The following is a 21,650-nucleotide window of genomic DNA, read 5'->3' as shown; positions in this document are numbered from 1 at the left end:
GAACTAAGAAGGCAATTGTCTAAATAAGAGGAGCGTTGGAAAGCAAGCGATATCCGTACTTCTTTCTGATACAAACTTCATCTTTTCCATCTATCAAAACAGGTCTGACATTAACGAGCACATGACTGGTCCCTTAAATGCCTCGTCCAGGGAGATAAGCTCATGCGGCCAGACGCTGAGCTGCAAGCTCCTCTGCGTCATCCCTGTTCTCGTTGATTTCTGCCAGTGTGCGAACAAAACGGGTCCATTCGTCATTTCGCGGTACCGCAATTTGCTGTGGGGGAGGAACACGACAGAGGCGTGAATTTCAAACGCAGACGGGTTATGCTCTGTGCATTTTTTTACTCACAAAGAGCAGACCTAAAATGCACAAATTAGTCCTTAAGATGCTCTTCTAAAATCTCAATAAGGTAAATGCTTTACAATTAATCCCTCATCACTAAATTACACATTGTAGCAGGTGAGAGGCTGACTCTTTTTTGCAAAATCCAAATTGTTTTTTTGTTGTTGTTTTTTAAAGGTACAGTCAGAAACTGAAAGGCTGACTCATGCTTGCTCACCTCTCCAACATCATAGACAAGGACTTGTCCATCAGAGTCTCCCACAGCGATTTCTTTGCCAGAATGAGCCCATCTGACCCTGTTCAGGGCTGGGTTACCCTGCACTGTGACGCTGGCGGTGGGGACCTGAAACAATAACAGCAATCAGGAGTGTACTTGCACGCTAAACCATGTGAAGGCACAGGATCTGATATGGTTAAAAAGGTCAAAATCAAGATATGAGTATCTCGTCTACAGTAAAGTTGGTAACAGCACACAGCTGCTCTTCTGAGAAATGTCTATTAATATTACCTCTGTGTCATTGTTGAGGTTCCACAGGTCGAGATGACCGACTCCGTCCACGCAAGCAAACAGAGCAGGGTGAGTCGGGGACCACATGACATCATACACGTAATCCGAGTTATCCTCGAATGAGTACAGCGGCTTATTGTTCTGCAGGGGGGGAAAAACAGCTTCATTCAAAAAGGTTTCCAGTTTTAAATGTATAAATATCCATCTACACACTAATGCAACTCAGTGATGTTTTAAACTGTTAAAACGCACTGGCTTATGTTACTTAGCAAAGCCACTCAACATTATCACAAACTGCAGTGTGAAAGATCAAACATTACAAAGGTTTGTGTTTCAAAAAAAGTGTATGGTTATGTTCATACAGGACACACAATAAGACACTGAACCCCAAGTTGCTCTGCAATGAGTCCATTAGAGTGTGAATTTTAAAAAGTGCTTGTGTGAATGGGTGAGTTTGAGTGCTCAAGTAGAAAAGTGCTCTATAAGAACCAGTCCATTTACAATACTGCTAAAAAAATGCTTAAAGGTCACTTAGAAATGCTGTAAATGACAATTAATGATTAATGAAATCAATCAGAAGTAATTTATGATTTGTAATGGAATATGTATGCAGGCCCAATTCCAGCGACCATCATTTATGTTTTTCCTAATGGGACACTGTGTTACCTAATGCAGCTTTATCATGTTAAAAGGCTAATTGATCATTAGAAAAAAGCCCTTTCCAATTATGTTAGCACAGCTGAAAACTGTTGTGCTGATTAAAGAAGTAATAAATTTGGCTACTTGAGTATCTGGAACATCAGCCTCTGTGGGTTCATTGGGTTCATTCATAGTCTTTAAATTGGGGGGAGGGGGGGAGAAAAAATAAATAAAATCAGAGTAAAATTTTTCCAAGAAAAACAAAACAAAAAAGTTATTTCATGATTAGATTTGCAGTGAACAGATTTCAATCATCTGTTCTATTCGACTCAAAGAATAGCACAAACCTCTAACCAGAATAAAATCAACAAGACTGAGATGCTGGCCTATAACAGACCAAGAAGAGACGCAGTCTCTAGTTTGAAAAACAAAAGTCTCACAAGCCTCAAGGGCACCCACAAAACACCCGATTCTACCTCGACACTGAAGTGATGACACCAGGATGGTGGGCTTCTAGACAGAGTTACTGAACACAAGGGAAAGATTAAGATGGGCGAAAGAACACGAGCGGCAAAAAAGTGCAGAGGGATCCAAATTTGAGGAGACAAAGAAGAAAATTTGACAGAACAAACAAAAAGATAATCATTTGTCAAACTGATGGAGGGAACCTGAAAGGCCGCCTCTCTGCGATGTGCTCTTTTTAATCATAGAGTATAAAAATAAAAGCAGTCAGCTGATATCCCAGTCTGTAATGGAACGGCTGGGCAGAATCGCTGGATCTCAAACCCACTCATCTGTTGTGGGAACAGCAGGACCGTATGGTTTGTAAGAAGTGTCCAGTGTGGGAGGTGAAATGTCTACAGAACAAAAAAAAAGCCATCGGGAATTCTGTAACTGCTGCAAATGGATGAAAAAGACTTGCTTTGGGATGGGATGCAATGGGGACAGCCTGTTATGTCAGAACAGAGCTTTTACAGTTTGCCTGGCTTAAACTGGCCCTCTGGGAGCTGACTGCACAGGAGAGTGGGCCCAGAGGAGGTTCGCTAAGTCCCAGCCACCAAACACTCGCCATTGAGCCTCCCCATCCCTGGGTGTTGCTCCACAGTGGGGCCCCAGTAACCCTCGCTTGGGCAGGGCATCATATCGTTCCTGTTCTCTTCAACGGGGGTTTCTGAATCACTCTTCATCTGGCCCCTCACTTAACGCTGAAATTGCCCCAGGGGACCCCACCGGGGAAGGCTGCCGCTGACAACCGAGCTTCTGGGATCACAAACCCCGTCCACGTCCATAAGCCGGTGATGCACGAAGGGGCCAGATGAAAAGAGGCTGTCTCCCAAAAGAGCTAGAGGAGGTGGCCGTGTATGTGTCTATTCATTGCCAAATAAAGACAACAGAGCGCAGGCAGGTGAGACTTTCACTTTGACAACACTTCTTATGAATTTTCATTACATGCCCTTTTCTCTCATTGTCTCTTATTTTTTTCAGTCTCCCGAGTTCAGTTCAAGAGTGTTCTGTATTATTCATTGTGATGTACAGTCAAGATGTCAAAAGTGAAAATTTTCCACTGCCACCACTAATGCATTATATCAAATGTTTTTTTTTTAAAAATCCTATATGTAAAAATGCAGGGTAACAACTCTCATTTACCACAACAACTACAGATAAAAAAAAAAAAAGTAATCCATTTTTATATAAACATTTTTAAAATAAACATTAGAGCCTAACAGTCTGAGCCGACCTGTTGCTGTGGAAACCAAACTGTGGCAAATAGGAGGTGAAAAAATTAATTATTTTGGCTAAACGGAGTCTGGTATTGACTGCTGTATCAGGACATCTGTCTACAAATTCAATCAATAGCCTTTTAACAGAAGTCTGTGACTTAAAAATCAACCTTAAAAGAATCATTAGTCCCACCTTACGGCTGAAAGTGAACAATAACTGGATTATAGTGAAGCCCAGAGAGGCACAGAAAGGGAGGAAACTTTTCCCTATGCAGAGATGGGCCAAATAAATGAATCATGGCCTTTAAAATACTTCCTAGAGCTCAAGTCATACCTTGGTGCTCCACAGCTTGACAGTCCAGTCGAAAGACGAGGTAACAAACAGGTGAGAGAAGTCCAGCGGCCCAGCAGCTGTGTGGCAGTGGAGCCCCGTGATGGGGCCGTGGTGTCCCTCAAACATCTCGCTAATGCCTGCTTTGCTGTGGAGCACACAGATAAATATGGGTAAATATGCTTAAACTGACCACAAAGAATTAAATTTTACCTTCAGATCTAATGTCTGAATACACATTTATGTGCACTGTAGAAACTTTAGAAAAAAAAGAAACAACAAAAATGCACAAAACTGCTGGTTGTTACCATTTACGCAATGCATTAAGCAGGTAAGTAAGCGACAGGCACAGATGGACCTCTGCTGGACGTATTCACAGTAATCATTTACTTGTATCATGTAATTACCAGCAGGGAGGCAAAAGTGACTGCATCCCTTCAACCACATGTTGCAGAGCTGTTACCCAACTGAGACTCTGATAATTAATGTAGAGAGGTAAATACTCAGCATGAGTGATGCTTATGCATTATTAACTGCGATGAGAGTATCATACCATTGTAAATGATGTGGAAAATTATTCCCCCGATTACAGAGGTGATTCTGCAGTGCAAAACCTCGCAGCTATCACCTCTCTGTGGTCTCCAGGCATACTACAGGACATTTGGTGCGAGGCTGACACGCTGCTCACTGGCAGCTCTGATTTAAGCCACATTTCTCTGCCGAGGACCATCCTAGATGAAGATCCCCAGTCTCCTAAATGAGAACATTGTGGGATGAAGTGCAGTTTTAATTCTCCCAGGGATGACCGACTGTAAACAAACTCTCTCACCCAGAGAAACATACTGAGGGAAAAAAATTAAATAAAAATAAAAGAACAGGGGGGGAAAAAATGATTTGTTTCCCCTGCATGTGTGCCCTGTTTATGTTGAATGACCTTTACAAACACAACTGACAAGCGGAAAAGAAAAACAGGATGACTGGGCAGGAGTGAAACCTCAAACAGCAGGAGATCAAGTGTTGGATTTGCGTTGCACTGGGAAGTGAGTGGGCTATATTTATTTGACACACGGGTCTAGGTGGGCCTTACAAGTCGCCTCAGTTTCCTGCTGGTGTTCGGGAGGCGACACGGTGGGACTGCGGTTGCTTATGAACGCACCTTCCATGACGACATGACATGTAGACTGAGCCGTCCTCGCTGCCCACTACGAAATTGTTGACATCTCCAAGAGGGAAAGACATAGAGGTGACAGCTACAGCTTTGGACTGCTTGAACACCAGCTCCATGCTGTCCTGTGGAGGGGAGGAAACATGGAACAACATCTATAACAAGCTCCCCGCCCAGGCTTTAAGTTAACACACACTCTGCCAAGCAAAACCTATAAAAATCACCCGACAGTTTATTAATGTGTAATCTAAATTCGACTAGTGCTTTATATTAAAAAAAAAAAAAAAATCAGTTTGACAGCGAGGGCTTGGCAGCAGAGATGAAATGACACAGCTAGCAAGAATCATTTCCTTCAAAGTGAAAAATGAGCTGCAGAAAAAAATAAGGGTAAAGTCGAAGGAAATACCAAACTGGAATGTGAAAAGGAAAGAGTCCAGCCAAAATGTCTGACATGTAGCACAAATGCAAAGGACAGGAAGCATGTGGGTGATGTGAAAGAAGAAAAAGAGAGGAAAACAACAGAAAATATATTGTCTTTGCTAAAGTCTGATGCATTATCATTATAAAAACTTATTTTTATGGTTAATACTTTAACTTCTTTACAGCAGAGCACACATTCAGCGTCTGCCCTGTGTTATATGTTACCTGAGGCTGAGAGAGCATGTCCAGACTCCAGGAGCACATCTTGCCATCAGTAGAGATGCTGATGAGGTTGTGGGCATTCTGGGTGCCGACCACATTCACGCAATATACCGGGTGCTGCGAAGACAGTGACGGGGAAATTTTACCTTTTAGCTAAATATAAATGAAGCATACGCCCACTGTGTCAGACCTTTACTGTACCGTATGTGCTGCTGCTGACAGGGGAGTCCTCTGCACAGGGGTCCTCTTGTTGCTCCTGTTGTCCCACAGCACAATCTGCCCCGAGTAGGTGCCTCCCACCACAACGTTGGGGTGGAACTTGGCAAACGCCGCTGACATAACAGCAGACTGTCACAATGAAAGGGTGCAAGAAGGGTTGGGCAAGGAAAAATGAAATAGATTTATATTGAGACAGCCGCAGGTAACAATGGAAGCTCAGAGACAGTTTACAAAGATACCGTGAATGTTGAGGGATCGGCTGTTAAACTAAGGTGACCGGGCTTTTGCCAACGTAGCCTCTAAAGCGTGGAGCAGTCCAACTGCAGTAACATCACTACTGAAGAGTTTACCTGAAATACTCTTATCAGAACATCTCTATAATTTTTTTTAAATTTTATAAAATGTTTTATTCTGAGAAGCAGTTTGTAACTTTAAGAGAAGTGCTACATATGAAGTATAACATTTTTTTTTAATGTATTATTCAATTTTTTCCCCATTGCAATTTCCTAACCATTTATCCAGTTTCAACTTGTGGAGGCGGGCTGGAGACTTTCCGAACTGTTGTGGGATAAAAAGCAGGGTACCAGAGAGACAGACAGCAATTCTCCAATTAGAATTACCAATTAATCTATCAAATATGTCTCAGGGCTGTGGAACAAAGCTGGAATACCTGGATGGAAGCCACGCACATACAGGAAGAGCTGATCATGGCGTCTGGTCAGCTTGTAGATTTAAACTCAGGACTTTCCTGCTGTGAGGCGATGATGCTAACCGCTGCACCACTGTGTAGCTAATGTTATTAATTTTAGCCCAGTCTTAATTTGCCTCTTTCGCTTAAAAAATAAGTCTAAACAGTCAACCACTTTCCAAGATAACAAGCGGCAACACTACTGTTATTTCAGAAAACAGTGACACTATTGACCAAGGGCACCAAATGACCCCGAAAGAGGAAAAAAATGGCTCATTATTTGAGGTTAGGTAACCGCACTGTGGAGCGAGTGATGAGAAGGGAAAGAGTTTTCATAGAGTAACAAGCCAATGGAAATCTACAGCAGTGAGGACATCATGCCACTTGTCGTTTCAAGGAAACTATCCCAAAACTGACGAGCTGAAAAGAAAATGGAAGTAACGAGCCCTGCAACATGAAGAGGGCACAGCAAGCATGCTGAGATTTTATGCTACTAGTTGATTTTTGCACTGCTGCTAATTTTGAATTCTTCCACACAAACATTTTTTGAGCTATTTTAGCTAAAAAAACTTAATTTTATTGAGAGCAAATGTAATTATTTCAAGCTATTTATTTGCTGAAATAGAAATACAAATTAAAGTCACAATAACTCCTATTTCCCACTGATGTTCTCAACCACAAGTCAAACCTATGTGGGGCTGTAAAATACTGCAAAGATTTGCATCAGTAGCACTTAAAATCTCCAAAGATGCAATAATATGGACATGGAAAACACAGACTTCAATCTGCAGCTTTTTCCTCTTCTGCGTCATCTTGCATGTTCCCTCTTTATTAAAGTACAAACTAAACACATCTTGCATAACTCGAGCCTCAGTTCTCACAGTGTAAATAAACAGACCTCAAGGCTGGCCGATAAGATCAGTATATATTTTTGGATTATGGTTTAGGTGGACTACACACACTCATCACCCCACCTATAACATTTTTTTCCCCAGAAAGTCACCCTGGCAAAACTTTTAATGCATAGATAAACTGACTTGGAGGCAAAAAGAAAACTACGTTAACACTTCTGTTCAGTTTTACTCATCTGAGCAACACGCCTGCATTTACATCCGCTATGGAGGCCAAAACATGTGGTTCTACTCAACTTGTCTTGGTGACGGAGCCTCAGGGCAAGCATTGTAATAAGGCTGGGCAGAGCGGAGGAGCTCAACTGGTCTCCCAGCTAGCTTGTCTGAACACAGGGCCCTTGTTTAGATGCACATGATAACCAGCCCTGCCCCACACGCTTAATCCTGCTGTGGTGCTCAGATTCCATCCGACTCCACAGGTCTTCTCAGGCGCCTCATGAACATGTGTTTGTGCATAGATGTGGTGGAGGTGGATGCCAGCACTGTGAACTCACAATGTGGATGAGGGTAGGGGGGGGTATGGGAGCAGAGGAGGAGGCAGGGAGCCTGACAGGATGGCTGGCCGTGTTCCATGTTTGTCATGGAAGAAGCCATCCGTGAGGGTGCTGGGTTATGTTAGTAAAAGGACAGGAAAGTTAAAGTTGCTTTTAGTACCTGACAGTGGAAGACGTACTCCGGTGTAGTTTTCTTGTACTTCATGTTCCACACCAAAGCCACACCGTCTGGCTCATGAGGAGCATCCTCATTGTTGTTGTATGAAGCAACCAGCAGTTCAGGATACTGGAGACAGACCAAAAAAAAAAAAAAATCAGACTGAATGAATGTCGGAGGGAGGTAGGCAGACATGCCCCCCAGGCTTGGCTCCAAGTGGAAAAGCTTTGCCTGCCCCGAGTGCTGCTGCTGAATGCCTTCGAGAATGACTAACCCTTTCCTCCAAGATTTATGGCTCATTTAACTCACCCTACCCCCCGAAGAACGTTGGTAAATGATGTTTTTATTCCTTTGCATAATTTTAACTAAAAGCTACAGTTCTGCAAGGGCTCAAAAGAACACGGAAGCAGACTCAGCAGCTCAGTAAGGATCTCATAAAACACAAACCCATCCCAGTGCATTTCAAAAAACACAGACTGCAGAAACACTATCCAGATGTTGACAAACGATTAACCTCTGCTGCTTTTAATACTTAAATTTAAGTACAGTGGATGCATCACTTTACATCACAAGGGTGTGGATACTGCTCTGAGCAAGAAAATACAGTGAACAAAGAGTTGGTGTTCAATCACTGTCACAAGTCATTGCACAATAATGCATTAAATGACCTTAGACACCAGAGGAAACAAATCATTACGGCCTCCGACTAAGTGACAATTTGTATGGGACGTAACTTACTTTTCCTGAGGGAGCTGAGGCTGAAAGAACATGCTGTCAAACTCAAGCTATGTAATCATAAAGCATTATGGCTGTGCAAATCTAAGTCGTTTAAACAGGCAATTACAAAACAATTATGCTCTTAACAGAATTCCAGCACAAAGACACAAGGATTAGGATTAGCAGATGATCCATGACTGTCTCTCTGAGAAAATGTGTTAAAATGCTGGTTTTAGGGCCAAACTTTTAATACCTGTCGGCCAATACTGACCATATATGAAAATCTTTAACGGGTTTTTTTATTATACTGTCTGCAGAACACCAAAGTATGCATCAAAACTGAGCATAATCAAGCAGTAACTTCAATGGTGAGTGGCCAACGTGTTTGTGAAAGTTAATACTTAATGATTTCAATATGACTGCAAACACAACGTCTGTTTATATATATAAACCACACAAAATCCACTATCAGCCAGCCTCTAGTTGGCTTCACCATGAAAACTTTGTTAAGAAAAATGACCTGGGGTGACCAGTCCAGGCAGGTGACAACACGATGTTTGGACCAGCGCTCATCCACGAACTGCCTGTTAAGCGAGAGCTTTGCCCCGGCCTGGATTTCACTGCGGAAAAACAAAGCACCAAAAATCAATAAAAAGCACTTCTTCAAAAACCAATTACAAGTTTTAAAAACACTAGCTGCTCAAGAATTACCCCTCTTTCTCTTCAAGGTCACGGCCGCTGTAGTCAAAGAAGAGGTCCACGTGCTCGGATAGAGCCCGCTCGATAATGCGAGTGCTGTGGTCGAAGAAATCTGCAAACTCCTCCGAGTGCAGGATCTGGAGTTTTTCCTCCTCTGTCAGCTCGTGAGGGGGTGCTAAATGGAGAAACAAAAACACAGTGAAATGTCGTGAAGATCCCTGGTGCTAGTAGCCATTATTTTATGCAATCTGATCCCCTCAATTATATAGATAATCTGTAACAATTACATATTTTAAGTGTTAACTAAACTGCCTCAATTTCAGCAGAGAATCTCAATTATCATTTCTGCAGTACCTTCCTCCTCCTCCTTTTTCTGGTCCTCTTTCTCAGCTTGAGTCTCAACTACTTGCTGAGGTGGAGCACTTTCTTCCTCTTCTTCTTCCTCTGTTGATGAAAAAGATACCCGTATTAAACATTAGAAAACAACTCTCAATCAACATAACCTGTGTAAGAAGTAGTAAACGAGTATGTTTATGATCATCATTTCCTCTGAATCTTTCAAATGCTAAAAAGGTATAAAAATCAAACAACAAATAAACAACTTTAACAAAATGAATGAGTATGCTTCCAAACACAGACATTTCATACCTTTTGGTCACTACATTTTCCACATTCATTATTTTTCTCTTTCAAGAAAAGCTCCACCCAGTGATTACTGGCACAGCAATAGACTGATTTTGTATCTCTCCCTTGCATTTGTTTGGTTTGTCAGCACAATGTCTCCTTTCAAAAAGAACTTGCCTCTGTAAAGCGGGGAAGTTTGTCATTTGTATTAAAGGGACACAGCGCAGCGGGTGTCTTGTTGTCATAGGGACCCCTGTCTTTCCCAACTGTTAATGAGACCCTAACCATTCAATAGACAGTCTAGCTGTCAGTGTAGCTGTTTCCTCTGTGTCCCACTAGTAGGTTGCCCCCTTCTAGGCCACGGGGCAGAGGTTGTGGAGCAGCTGCCCAGGCCCGTCCCATTGGACTAGCCAGATGACGGCATGGTGCAAAAGCAGATGGTGATGCTGGGATTGTCTTGTGCTCTTCAGAGGTGGCATGGGGATGGCACAGAGGTTTTCCGCATGGCTGCCCCGAGACAAGCTTCTCCCTGAACGGCAAGCCTGTGCAATTACCATCCTAGCAGGAGGTCCTGCAACTCCTATTCAACCTCAGAGAATGTACGACAAAATACAGGCCACACCAGCTGGCAAACTGCACACCGGCTCTACCTCAAAGAAGATGAACACATCTTTTTCAAACACATTTCCTACAGACACTATATAGACTATGCTTAAAAAAATAATAGCAGAAGGACAAAACAGATTCATGAGGAAAGTGGAAATACTCGCCTGGTTCCTACAGGCGTTTATCTTTGTATGAACCTTACAGTTAATCTAAGATGACAGCACCACACGCCAGAGTTTCCTTCCTACTGAGATAATCTAAATGATAATGTCATCTGTCACTTTGTCCATAAAATGATTTATCCCCTTTCTCAGATGGAGGTTTGGGGGATGAAGGTTACCGGGTGCACTGATGAGTTTACAGAACTGGGTTGATGACACAAGCCATTTCAATGTGCGGCCATACTCTGCAACCAACAGGAGAAGGTTAAAATCTTTCCTTTCAAGGGCCTCAATCAGGCTTAAAGGAAAACAGTAATCACTGTCTTTCAGCTAGTCCCGGCCGTGCTCGTCAGCCCTTTCCCTGGTGAGGCAGCCAGAGCAATCAACCTGCCAGGCATTAGGAGCGGACAGACAATCTGAAAATAAAGGGTATAATGCACCTGCCAGCCAAAATGGCCATTTGGAGAAAAGCTAGTGATCCTGGTGACCCCACTGGGGATGTGCGTGTGTGTGGGGTGGGTGGGTGGGGGGGAATAGCAAGGGTGGGTGGGTTGCATTTAACAGAATTCACACGGATCAGCAATGTCCCATACGCTGACACCTCCTCTCAAAGCTGCAAAGCAGGTCCAATTACGGCTTTTGTACCACTTAAGACATAAAAGCTTTTTTTTTTGTATGTAGTGGTGGTGGGGGAGTAATCACAAGTCTTCCTCAATAGACAATATATTAATGCAAACATGGCGTGTGGCCAGTGGTGAGCAACTACAAAACTAAATGACCTTGCAGGTGGCATCCGCGTTCTATACGCACAGACACACCAAGGCTGTGACTTCAGCATGTGCAACATGAAGCCCAAGAATGAAACCATAGAAGACAAATTTCCACCAATTCGCACGTACATCTGAACTATCATTTCTTGTATGCTGAAATAGACCTCTTCTAGCACCAGCGTACAAAAAGCCTTTCCAAAGTGTGTAGTTGCATCTAGTAGTGCAGCAAATAAAAACATCAGCAAACCCTATTACATGAACAATAACAAAAAACAAATTGCATAGGTGCTGAAATCATACACAGAAAAAAAAAGGGGAGAATATTCTCAATTTTTTTTATTCCAAATGATTAGCTACTGTATGAGAGAAGGATACAACAGATATTTAAGGGTACTAATCATCAAGTGCATAAAAGCTGACCACAATTACAAGTGGCACTTCAAACAAGAAGACCATTAAGGGCTTTTGTGATTAAAAGTTTTGACCTGCCTCTGAATTCATCGTGATTAAAACAATCACATTCAATTAAATATTAGATTTACTAAACTGCTCTGCATACTTATATTCCTGACGAGCCTTTTTGAAATGCTGTACTAGACGAACCAGTCCAGCCCTCCCCCTCCACCCCACACGTACTCCCAAACCTCCAACCTTCCACAATATCTTATGCCATAATTACAGCCTCTTGTTGAGGAGTGCATACTGATGCTGCATATTACCTACTAGTGCAATCTGGGAATCGTGCAGCGGTGGCATATTCGACAATCTAATGGCTTAAACTAACAAATTTTCTGAAGCTACCTACAGATGGAAAAAATTAATCTCCAATGCACTGAATGTGGGGCAGGCAGTGCTTTTAAAAATAATGTGGGTTTTTTTATTAGGCAGAAAAATAACATTGTATAATTTCTATGTCCTTTCCACTTTGTCTATGTGCACTTGTTTTTTTTTTAGGCTTTTGCCAGGTAGTTTGGCTCAAGCATTTTGCGGAGAGCTCGCCACTGTTCTTCAGTGTGTCACTGCTTTCTCATGTAATCTCAGACTGACCCCACGATGCTGAAATCAGCTCTCTGTGGGTGCCTGATCAGCTGCATGGCTCGTTGTCATAGACGACAGAGCCGTGTAGCTGTGTGTTTGGGGTGGCTGTGATGTAGAAATATGCATGTGGGAGCCAAACAGATGTTTTCCTGAAGGTACTGTGTAATGAATAAAAATCTCAACAGCTAATATGCCTTGAAACATTTGCACAGTGTTGTTCACTGTTTAATTCCCAAAAGCTGGGATTAATTATAAGAAGACAGTACATTTTCTTCTTCGGCTGCCCTCTTTAGAGCTCCCCACCGAGGATCACCTGCCTCTATTTCACCCTATCCTTTGCATCCTTGTCTTCCTTCACTATATCCAAGAACCCTCTCTCTGGGCTTCCACTTTTCCACCAGCCTGTCAGCTCCATCATCAACATCCTTTGTCCTACATATCCACTATGCCTCCTGTGCACATGTCTCTAAAATGCTGAGTCTGAGCTGTCCCTCTGATCTACTCCCTCACATACTGACCCTCCTGGTCACTCCCAACAGAATTAATAAGAAAAGGAAATCAAATATTTAAAAAATGGAAGTGATCCTTATACGAGCACAGGTATCAAGAGTTTTTTCATACACCAAGAAAACGAGTATCCAGTTGTTCTTGAGTGATATACTATTCTCATTTCCAACTATTTTAAAATGTGGATGGCTTCTCCTGGACTGCTCAGAGGACATTCTATGTGCCAATGGGGCAGGTGATCTTAAAATCTTTTACTCCTTTTTCCGAGGTGTCTCACTGACACTGTGGGAACCCTCAGTTTGGAGCAGCCAGGGCATGGCAGCCGCTACCCTCTAATGCCACCGCCTGCTGACCTTGAGAGTGCTGCGGCGTTGCTTCCTTTTGACAACATGATAAATCGCTCAATCAGAAACCAGGCCTGACGCCACCCCACACATCAGAAATGCGCCAAGGGGAGCAAGCTGGGAAGGGGATGCCGTCTCATCGAGTGCCAGAAGTGATGGTGTGAAAATGCACAATGTCACTGAGTGTGTTTTGTTATGTGCCTGCTCGGTGAAGGGAGAAGACAGGGAAGCGAGGGAGTTGATGAAATGATTACATAGTGGCAGAGAGGGGAAGGGGGGCCCCAGTGTTGAACAGCTGGCAGAAACCATCGTTGTTTAACACAGTTTTACAATGCCCAGTAGAGTCCAGCGTAAAGAGCGATGAGGAACACTGGGATGCTCTTCATCCTTCACTAGTTCCGCTTGTAGTTTTCCACAAAAATCACACAATTTTATCTTACTCGAGCTGCATGCCACCTCAGAATTTTCTACACGTCACCTGATTAGACCACACAACCGACACTCGGTACACTTTTTAAAATCCTAACCAGGCTTTCAGGGATGCTTAAAACACATGTTAGCTGGTGCAAATCATTTGAGAAATCAGCTTAAAAAAAAGAAAGAAAAAAAGATAGTGGCTATGAGTGACGGTACAAAACAACTATCCTAATCAGGATTTCAGTCGAGCATATTACTCACCATCAGTCATTAGAAAAATCAACCGAGAACAAGAAGCATGACCAAAAATATTGCATATTTGATGGAACATGTGCTCACCATGTGAATTTTAGTAAAAAACCCAAATATTCTCTTCGTCCAACCACATGAAAGCTTTGCTGCAGCAATTACATACATATTGACACGCTTCAGAGGGAATGAGCCGTCCTATGCACAGCATTTCATATCTTCCCTTCCAATCTCATTTCTCCTTCCTGTCACAAGCTTTCTCATCCTGCTCATTAATTATACCAAAGCAGCATTGGCTGGAAGGTTCAGAGGAGCAGAGCTTGTCAGAATCTAATCCCTGCCCTAACTTCTTATGTTTCCTGGGCCTCATTTTTCCTTTTCTTTCATCTCAGTAAAATCAAATCTCTTGCACTTGTTCACTTCTGCTCTCAGAGAGACCCTGTTAAGAAGAATGATATGATATAATCCATGCAGGCACGCAGTTATGTACATGCGCACACATTTGACTGCGTTTTTCAACATTAACCTATAACACTTCATGAGTCACCTTCTTTCGCCTGAGTAATGGTCTGGGTCTCTTTCGTGTAGGACACAATTTCACGTGGTGGGAAGTCCACTTGTGTAACTTTGGCCATCCCCAGTTTTGGAGTTACACGCCTAAAAGGAAAGAACAACTCAAGTTTTGCACAAAATCGCAGTGAAAGAGACAGTAAAGACAAAAACATACAACACAGTGCTACATCTATAACCACTCTCACCTCCTTGCAAGTGGGATCTTTTGCTGATTAAAGTGAGTAAATTAGTCGTTTATGGGATTGCAACGACTTCATATTAGTTTTTAAAACTATGTAAATAATTAAAAGGTTTTGTCTCACCATTCCTGCATGCATCCCTACATAGTTTTCCTGATCTGTCTTAACTGAATAATGACTTTGAAAGACAAAGTAATCATGCCATAGATTGAGAGAAGGGAAAATGACCAGGAAAGGAGAGAAGAGAGTGTCCAGTACCCCAGCTCAGAATCAGAGTGAAGTTGAAGAGTGGACGGGTCAGAGTCCCAATGCAGATTCCTGGTTAGTGTCACAGCAACAAGGCAGCATTAGTGAGAGAGAAACAGGCGAGCACAAATGAGGAGAGGAAATAAAGTTAGCATTATGGCACATAACAAACATGCTGATTGAATCCTAGGTCACAATTAAAATCATTCTGCATATCCAAACACCCAAAAAATGAGTTTTCTTTACTACAAATTAAGCTTGAATCTGTTTACATAAACCCAGAGATGGAAAAATGTATCTGCTTAAAATGCATGGGCACACAGACCCTGTGTGCGATGGCACAGGGTGTAATGTTCAGGCCGAACTGTGTCACACCAAAGCACTGAGTGCTGTGCCGACAGGGGGGGGGGGGGGGGGGGGGAGAGAACCCTCAGGGAGAAAACATGACCTCCATGTGTGTAGGAAATGGCCATGCTGGTGAGGGAAATGAGTCAACACGTAGGGGGAACAACTCACTGGGTCTGATGGGACACTGGGGGAGCTTGAGTTTCAGCACTGGGAAGGGGCTCTAATTAGGGGTTAAGAAGTCCCCCAGGCGTCACAGCAGCCTGCTGCTTTATTGTTAATTTAGGATTGTTCTAATTCGATGGCACACAAATGAAATAAACATGCACTCAGTTGGCAGGAATTCGTCATCGTTCACTGTAATGATGTAGGACTTTATAAAATGTTTTAACTCAGCTGCTGTTAATGCAATTGTGCTTAACAGGTATTCATAAGCTTTGTTTATAGAGTTTGAAAGTAATGCCAAGCATAAGAAAGCAGAACAGACAAGCTTCTTTATGTTGTTTTCAAAATGCTTCACAACTAATTTGCTGCAAAACAGTTCTGCAATTTAAGCTGTGACAAAGACACTGGAAACATATATTGCAGATATAAGCATAACAGTTAAAAAGAATGCTGAAGTAAAAAGCAAGGTAGAATCAACAAAGTACCAAGCATTTGATTATTATTCCTCAGGTAGAAACAGTTTTGGCCTTTTCCCCCCCTGAAATAGGGACGTCTGCACTGTTTATGCACTTGTCAAGTACTGTACAAGTGCAGATTGTGAGACAGTGTGTGTACCTGGGTCCCACAGCTCCATCAGAGTCCTGGCTCCCTGCATCACTCGGTGTGCCCGCAGATTTGGCAGTTGGAGAAATGGGAGGAGGGACTACACAGGCAGACAGACAGTAATCATCAGTAAACTGTTTATAGCAGTACAATAAAATATAAATGTCTCTGTGTAAAGCAAGAAAAATGCACAAATCTAAATAATAAACGTAAACTCAAGCCATGTTGGGAAAGGAGATTTCAGCACAATTGTACTGTCTTCATCAATTAAATCATATGCAAGACCAAAAAAATACAATTAAAAACTAGCAGTATTAAAAATACAACCATGATTGTTTTGAATGTCTTATTTGGGTCCATCTGCAAACTCTGATAGATTTTTATATGGATCTCTTCTGCCATCTGCTGTTAGCAATATGACAATGCTCTAAAAAACCACTGTGTGTATACTAGTATATTTTTGGAAATGTTTCATTTTTATCCATCCTTCCACTTATTATCATCATCATCATCATCATCTAGTGAGGCTCATGTTTGACAAGCTATTTACACAAACTCATCATAGTAATAATATCATGATTAGCCTCATCTTCCAGGCAACTGGATTTAGTTTTGCCACAATTTTCATAGTCACAGCTCAGAAAATGTCTAATATAAAGCTACAAAAGAACAGTGACACATTTGTGTTACTTCAGATCTGTACTCCAGCATATTTGATACGAAATAACTGTAATGGCCACCACATGAAAATGAGACTATTATGGTGGCGTTTTCTCGCATCCATCAGCATCGAGAAGTATAACATTTCTTTCTTATTTTTAAAACGTTAATCCAATTTTAGGAGTCAGCACAACCATTACAGACAAAAATGAATGAAATGTTTATTAAGTAGTCCAAAGTATGCTGCATCTATGCACAAAATCAAGTGATTTAATATGACTATTAATGAAGATTGCAGCGCTTAGAAACTGAAATTTTATATCATTTATTTATTACCCCAAATATTCTGGTGTGAGTGATGTGGAATGAAAAAAGCTGATTTCTGCACTGCTCATCCATGAACATGAACACCCAGACACCAATGTCAAAACATAGTTCTAGTACAATGACCCAACTGTATGTGTATGCAAACTAGATTCATTTTTTTATCCAGCGATGCACTGGGGGTTTGAGCTCAGTTAGATATGCATGTATTTTCCTAAGGGTGTACAGTTAAAAAGTAGGTATCATAATAGAGCTCTATGTAAAATAAAACATACCAACTGTAACATCTGTGGTTATGCCCACGCTCTGTAGAAGAGCCTCAGCTTCACGTCTTTTCTTCTCCAGGTCAGAGTCATCCTGAGGAAGTACGACCTCTTTCAGTTCCGCCTAGAAATAAAAACAAACAAACATAAAAACACCAATGATAACAATATTAAATTGACTGGATCTCAGGCAATACAGTAAAGCATCCAGTCTCTTCTGCTTAACCAGTTCAGTGTCAGAGTGGGCTAAAGCCGAGCTGTCATAGACTGAGAGGTGGGGTACACTCTGGACAGGTTGCCAGTCTATCACAGGACTACACAACACATTAATGTTGATTTATGACTTTTTTAGTGATTCACAGCTATGAGGAAGCCCATTCTCTAAATTAAAAATTAATACTTAATTGTTTTATGATGCACTCTGTGCAAGAATCTTATTACTGCCAAAGGACATGACAAGTGCAGCAAAGAGCTGATCTGCAGGAACACCAGCAAGGATACATAACATTAATTTGGGGTGACTCTGTGGAGAGAAGGTGATCCACTAATTTTAAGGTCAGTGACTCGATCCCTGAGCTCCTTCAGCCTACATGTCAAAGGGTCTTTGGGCAAGATGTTTAATTCTAAACTTTTCTTCAGTGTGTGATTGAGAAAGAGCTGGAGGAACAGAATAAAGTGGTATATGCTTGTAGGCTATCAAATGCTAGGAGAGATATTTTGGAGAAGAAGAAACCGAAAAGATGGATGCTATTAAATACGTCTGAACACAGAGCAAACTAGATTTTGTACATCTCCATCATTTAGGAGAAAGGCACTGCTGATGCCTGTCATTTTACCATTTCCAGGCCGAATTGCAAGACGAAAAGGTCTGAGGTTTGCTTTTCCTCGTGTGCACACAAAGCTACTGTATTTTAATGTGTCAAGATAAGATTGTTATGGCCTAGTGTTTGGCTTCTTAGCCAGAAATGTAGCACTGAGCATACGTGGGCAGTGGGACAGTGTATTTACCCTTACTTAAAACAGCGACAGGTTGGTTAAGAGCACATATCTTACAAAATAAAGCTGCAGTCATGATACAGTGTTGTTTTACTTTCACCCGATCTGTGTTTCACTGAGAGGTTTTGCTCCATGACATAAGCCAAAGACAAGAACTAACAGACTTAAAAACTCCTTTGTCCCACACGCCATCAGACTGTTTAACTCCTCTCTGGAGGGGAGAGGGAGGGGAAACAGGAGGACAAAGGAGGGGGGAACAACTAAGCTGTAGTGCCTCTTCACCTCACTGTGCAATACCTTTTGTGCAATACTTTTGTAAATAGTCAACAGTGCAATTGACCTCAATACTTGAAATGTGCAATTCACTTGTATTTTTATTTTTTATTCCTATTTATTCTATTTATCCCCTTCGTATATTTTATTTATATTGTCTCTGTATTTATATATATAAATTTATATATAGTTAATATGTATTATATATATATAAATAAATTTGTGTGTGTGTGTGTGTGTGTGTGTGTGTGTGTGTGTGTGTGTGTGTGTGTGTATATAATATTCTGTAACTCTGTAACTTCTGTCGGTGCTATGCTTTTTTGGAAATCGAATTTCCCAGAGGAACCCACCCGAGGGATTAATAAAGTTCTATCTAATCTAATCTAATCTAAGCCTTGCGACCAGGAAGTAAATGTTCTAAGTAAGAACTCATGTATACTGGAGAATTTGGGGAAAATCCTCCTTAAAGGACAAACCTGGAGAACAAAACAACTTTCCTTTCCCATTCAATAATCTGTAGCCTTCATACCACAAAGAAATACAGCTATTATGGATAGGATGGATTATATGTTCAAAGGATGTGGAGGAAATAATCACACTAAAAGTAGCAACATTCAAATATCAATTAAGAAGAAGAGTTCTATATTGTCAGAACAGTATGAAACTGTCAAAACAGGAAATAATCAAATGATCTACATGCGCTTTTAAATTACAGTGGAATATCGGATTATTTTTTTATTCCAATCACATTATAGAAGTTCAAAAAACATTATGTAATATAGCCAAGAATGGCTGGAGAGGGAGACTGACAAAGTCATCAATATAGCTATCTACCAAAACACAGCTACTCTGCTAGAAGAAAATGCATACTGTACACTAGCCACCTCATATTGTTTTATCACATTAGGCCCAACTTGAGCTTGTTAATGCAATCTACTGACTATCAGTCAGTTGAGAAAAATCAATCCATGAAAAACATTTTACTTTTCTGTCTTACTTTTGCCATTCAAAACAAATGGTGTGGAATGTATTATCTATATAAACGCAGAAACCCTTAATACCTGCAGGGTTACATTTGGATTAGAAATTAAAAACATTATCACTAATGGAACAGGGTTGCTTATCTTAATATAAATACCTTTCTCACCTACCTTTCTCAGAAGAACCTTATCTCTTTGTCAAGGGCCTTGGGATGTGTTGTGTGTATTAACCACTTTCTCCTACTCTAAACTTCATATGCAAATGGCCAAATAAGTTTGACGATTAATGTGGACCATTGTAAATGCATGTGAACTAAATATTTACAAAACATTGTTAGCATACCTTCTTGCGCTCCTCTTCCTTCCTTCTCTTCTCCTCTCTGATTTGTGCTAAGCGTTGCTTCTTCCTTTCAAGCTCTGCTTTCAGCTCACTTTTGTCAGACATGATGCCAAAGCTGTATAAAAAGATACAGCTCTGTTATATTAAGTGTCGATTAAGATTAGTCTGAAATATAAAGTATTTATCAGCTAAAATTATAGCCAAAAAGTATTTGGACAAAGACACAATGTTTGTCATTTCAATATGTGACTGAAGTGCAGGCTTTCAGCTTTAATTCAAGTTTCACAGATTTAGCCAAATGCTGCAAAACTGATCAGACAGCAAGTTCACAGTGCAAATGAGAAGTGGGATACTGTTCAATGGTCACCTGCTCTCAGCCCAATAAAGCATGCTTTTTAGATACTGAAGACAGAGACCCACAAACAAGCAGTAAAGGTCCGGCAGAGCATGTCAAGAGAGGAAACAAAGCATTTGAAGATGTCCATGGGGTATTGACGTCATGCAGTTATTGGTTGTAAAGAATTAACAACAGTCCTGTTATGTCCGTTGGTCCCGTTTCTTCTAAGTCTCTGAAAATTGGGAGGACTCCGTAATAAAACGGCTGTAACTCCGAAAGAGTTCATGCAAATCTTTGGTTAAACCCCTCAAATTAAAGCTGAAAATCTGCACTTCAAACACATCTCAGTCCTGTGATTAAAGTCTCCATGCGATTGGGTTTTGAATAATCAGGCAAAAATACAAAAACTGTTACTTTCCAAAGATTATTTATATATCAAAGCACTAGAAGTGCCCTAGTGGTCTCGCTGTGTTTACAGGGTGTCCTATACCATAACTCAAAGCCAAGCATCTCATAACAGCTTCAGGAGCCTCTCACGACATTTCAGACAGCTTGTATCGACCCAACCTCTCACTGACCGCACAATTAAACCGACCAGTGTTTCAGCTTCCCCCCTGGGTAATTGAGTTAAATGTGTTAGCCGTGTATTATTTCTTCGCTTCATGTAAAGACTGGCTGACCAGTCATTGTCATTAGCTAGCTAACAGAGAGCCCCACCCTAGAGTCCGTTCAACCTCCCACACCCGCTAACCTCACCCGGCCCGGTGTTACGTTATCCATGTAAATTAGTTATTCCCGGTTCATATTAGCTTAATGTACCAATGAACTCAAAGCATTATGATGCTTTGTTTATTAGTTACACTGCAGTTTAAGGGAAACCCGCTAAGCAGCAAGGGCCTCGGCTATTGCTAACAGTAGCCTTCCGTGTTATTAGTAACTACTGTACTGGCATTACAGCGCTTTTCTCTTAATAAACACCCACTACTATCTCCATTTATTATTTTTATATTTTTCTTGTTGACTTCAAGGCAATAGAATATTTCCCCCTAGAGATCAACCCAAAAATAACGGCTAGAGATACATCACTTTGATAGAAGCTAGTTAGAGCAGCTAGCTACAGCAGTTAACCGGACTCCGGTCTGCAGCGCTGTCACGCTGACCACACGGTGAATAAAGACAGTTCGCTTACGAACACAGACATACTTTTACAGCAATGTGAAGCTACGGTTATATTGATGGTGATGTGTAGAGAACTAACCTTACAGAAAGTTTTGGACCTGTCACCAAAAGGCTTTAATTAACACTGAGCCAAAACAATTGGGCTCTCGACCAAAGTACAGGTGCCGAGTAGAGCCAAAAAGAGCCGCTCCGCCTTGACGTGGCTGTGCTGCTGTCATTTCCAGGCCATGCCAAGCA

The 21,650-nt window shown here is 41.5% G+C and overlaps 1 protein-coding gene across 4 annotated transcripts in view; it reads right to left on the bottom strand.

Annotated features, from left to right (window-relative positions):
* Nucleotides 1-21,650, bottom strand: part of dync1i2a (dynein, cytoplasmic 1, intermediate chain 2a) — a 22,309-nt gene extending 659 nt beyond the window's left edge. The window contains exons 1-17 of one of the 4 annotated variants that reach the window (XM_042220388.1): nucleotides 21,498-21,650; nucleotides 19,901-20,012; nucleotides 17,321-17,432; nucleotides 16,074-16,161; nucleotides 14,931-15,020; nucleotides 14,498-14,607; nucleotides 9,589-9,678; nucleotides 9,247-9,409; nucleotides 9,056-9,155; nucleotides 7,822-7,947; nucleotides 5,551-5,697; nucleotides 5,353-5,466; nucleotides 4,699-4,832; nucleotides 3,546-3,690; nucleotides 852-992; nucleotides 561-686; nucleotides 1-274 (exon numbers count right to left, since the gene is read on the bottom strand). The exon at nucleotides 1-274 is cut by the window's left edge and continues 659 nt beyond it. In XM_042220388.1, coding sequence (XP_042076322.1) covers nucleotides 161-274; nucleotides 561-686; nucleotides 852-992; nucleotides 3,546-3,690; nucleotides 4,699-4,832; nucleotides 5,353-5,466; nucleotides 5,551-5,697; nucleotides 7,822-7,947; nucleotides 9,056-9,155; nucleotides 9,247-9,409; nucleotides 9,589-9,678; nucleotides 14,498-14,607; nucleotides 14,931-15,020; nucleotides 16,074-16,161; nucleotides 17,321-17,432; nucleotides 19,901-20,002 — 1,902 coding nt within the window. In that variant the 5' untranslated portion in view covers nucleotides 20,003-20,012; nucleotides 21,498-21,650 and the 3' untranslated portion in view covers nucleotides 1-160. Of the gene's footprint in view, nucleotides 275-560; nucleotides 687-851; nucleotides 993-3,545; nucleotides 3,691-4,698; nucleotides 4,833-5,352; nucleotides 5,467-5,550; nucleotides 5,698-7,821; nucleotides 7,948-9,055; nucleotides 9,156-9,246; nucleotides 9,410-9,588; nucleotides 9,679-14,497; nucleotides 14,608-14,930; nucleotides 15,021-16,073; nucleotides 16,162-17,320; nucleotides 17,433-19,900; nucleotides 20,013-21,492 lie in introns of all 4 variants that reach the window. The other 3 variants (XM_005951735.3, XM_005951737.3, XM_005951738.3) reach the window with 3 other exon arrangements.

This window comes from Haplochromis burtoni, unplaced genomic scaffold (genome assembly GCF_018398535.1).
Source record: "Haplochromis burtoni strain Fernald_Lab_line unplaced genomic scaffold, NCSU_Asbu1 Contig_48, whole genome shotgun sequence".
NCBI classification, from domain to species: Eukaryota; Metazoa; Chordata; class Actinopteri; order Cichliformes; family Cichlidae; genus Haplochromis; species Haplochromis burtoni.
The sequence above is the reverse complement of the archived record's forward strand: the minus strand, read 5'-3'. Positions and strand labels throughout refer to the sequence as shown.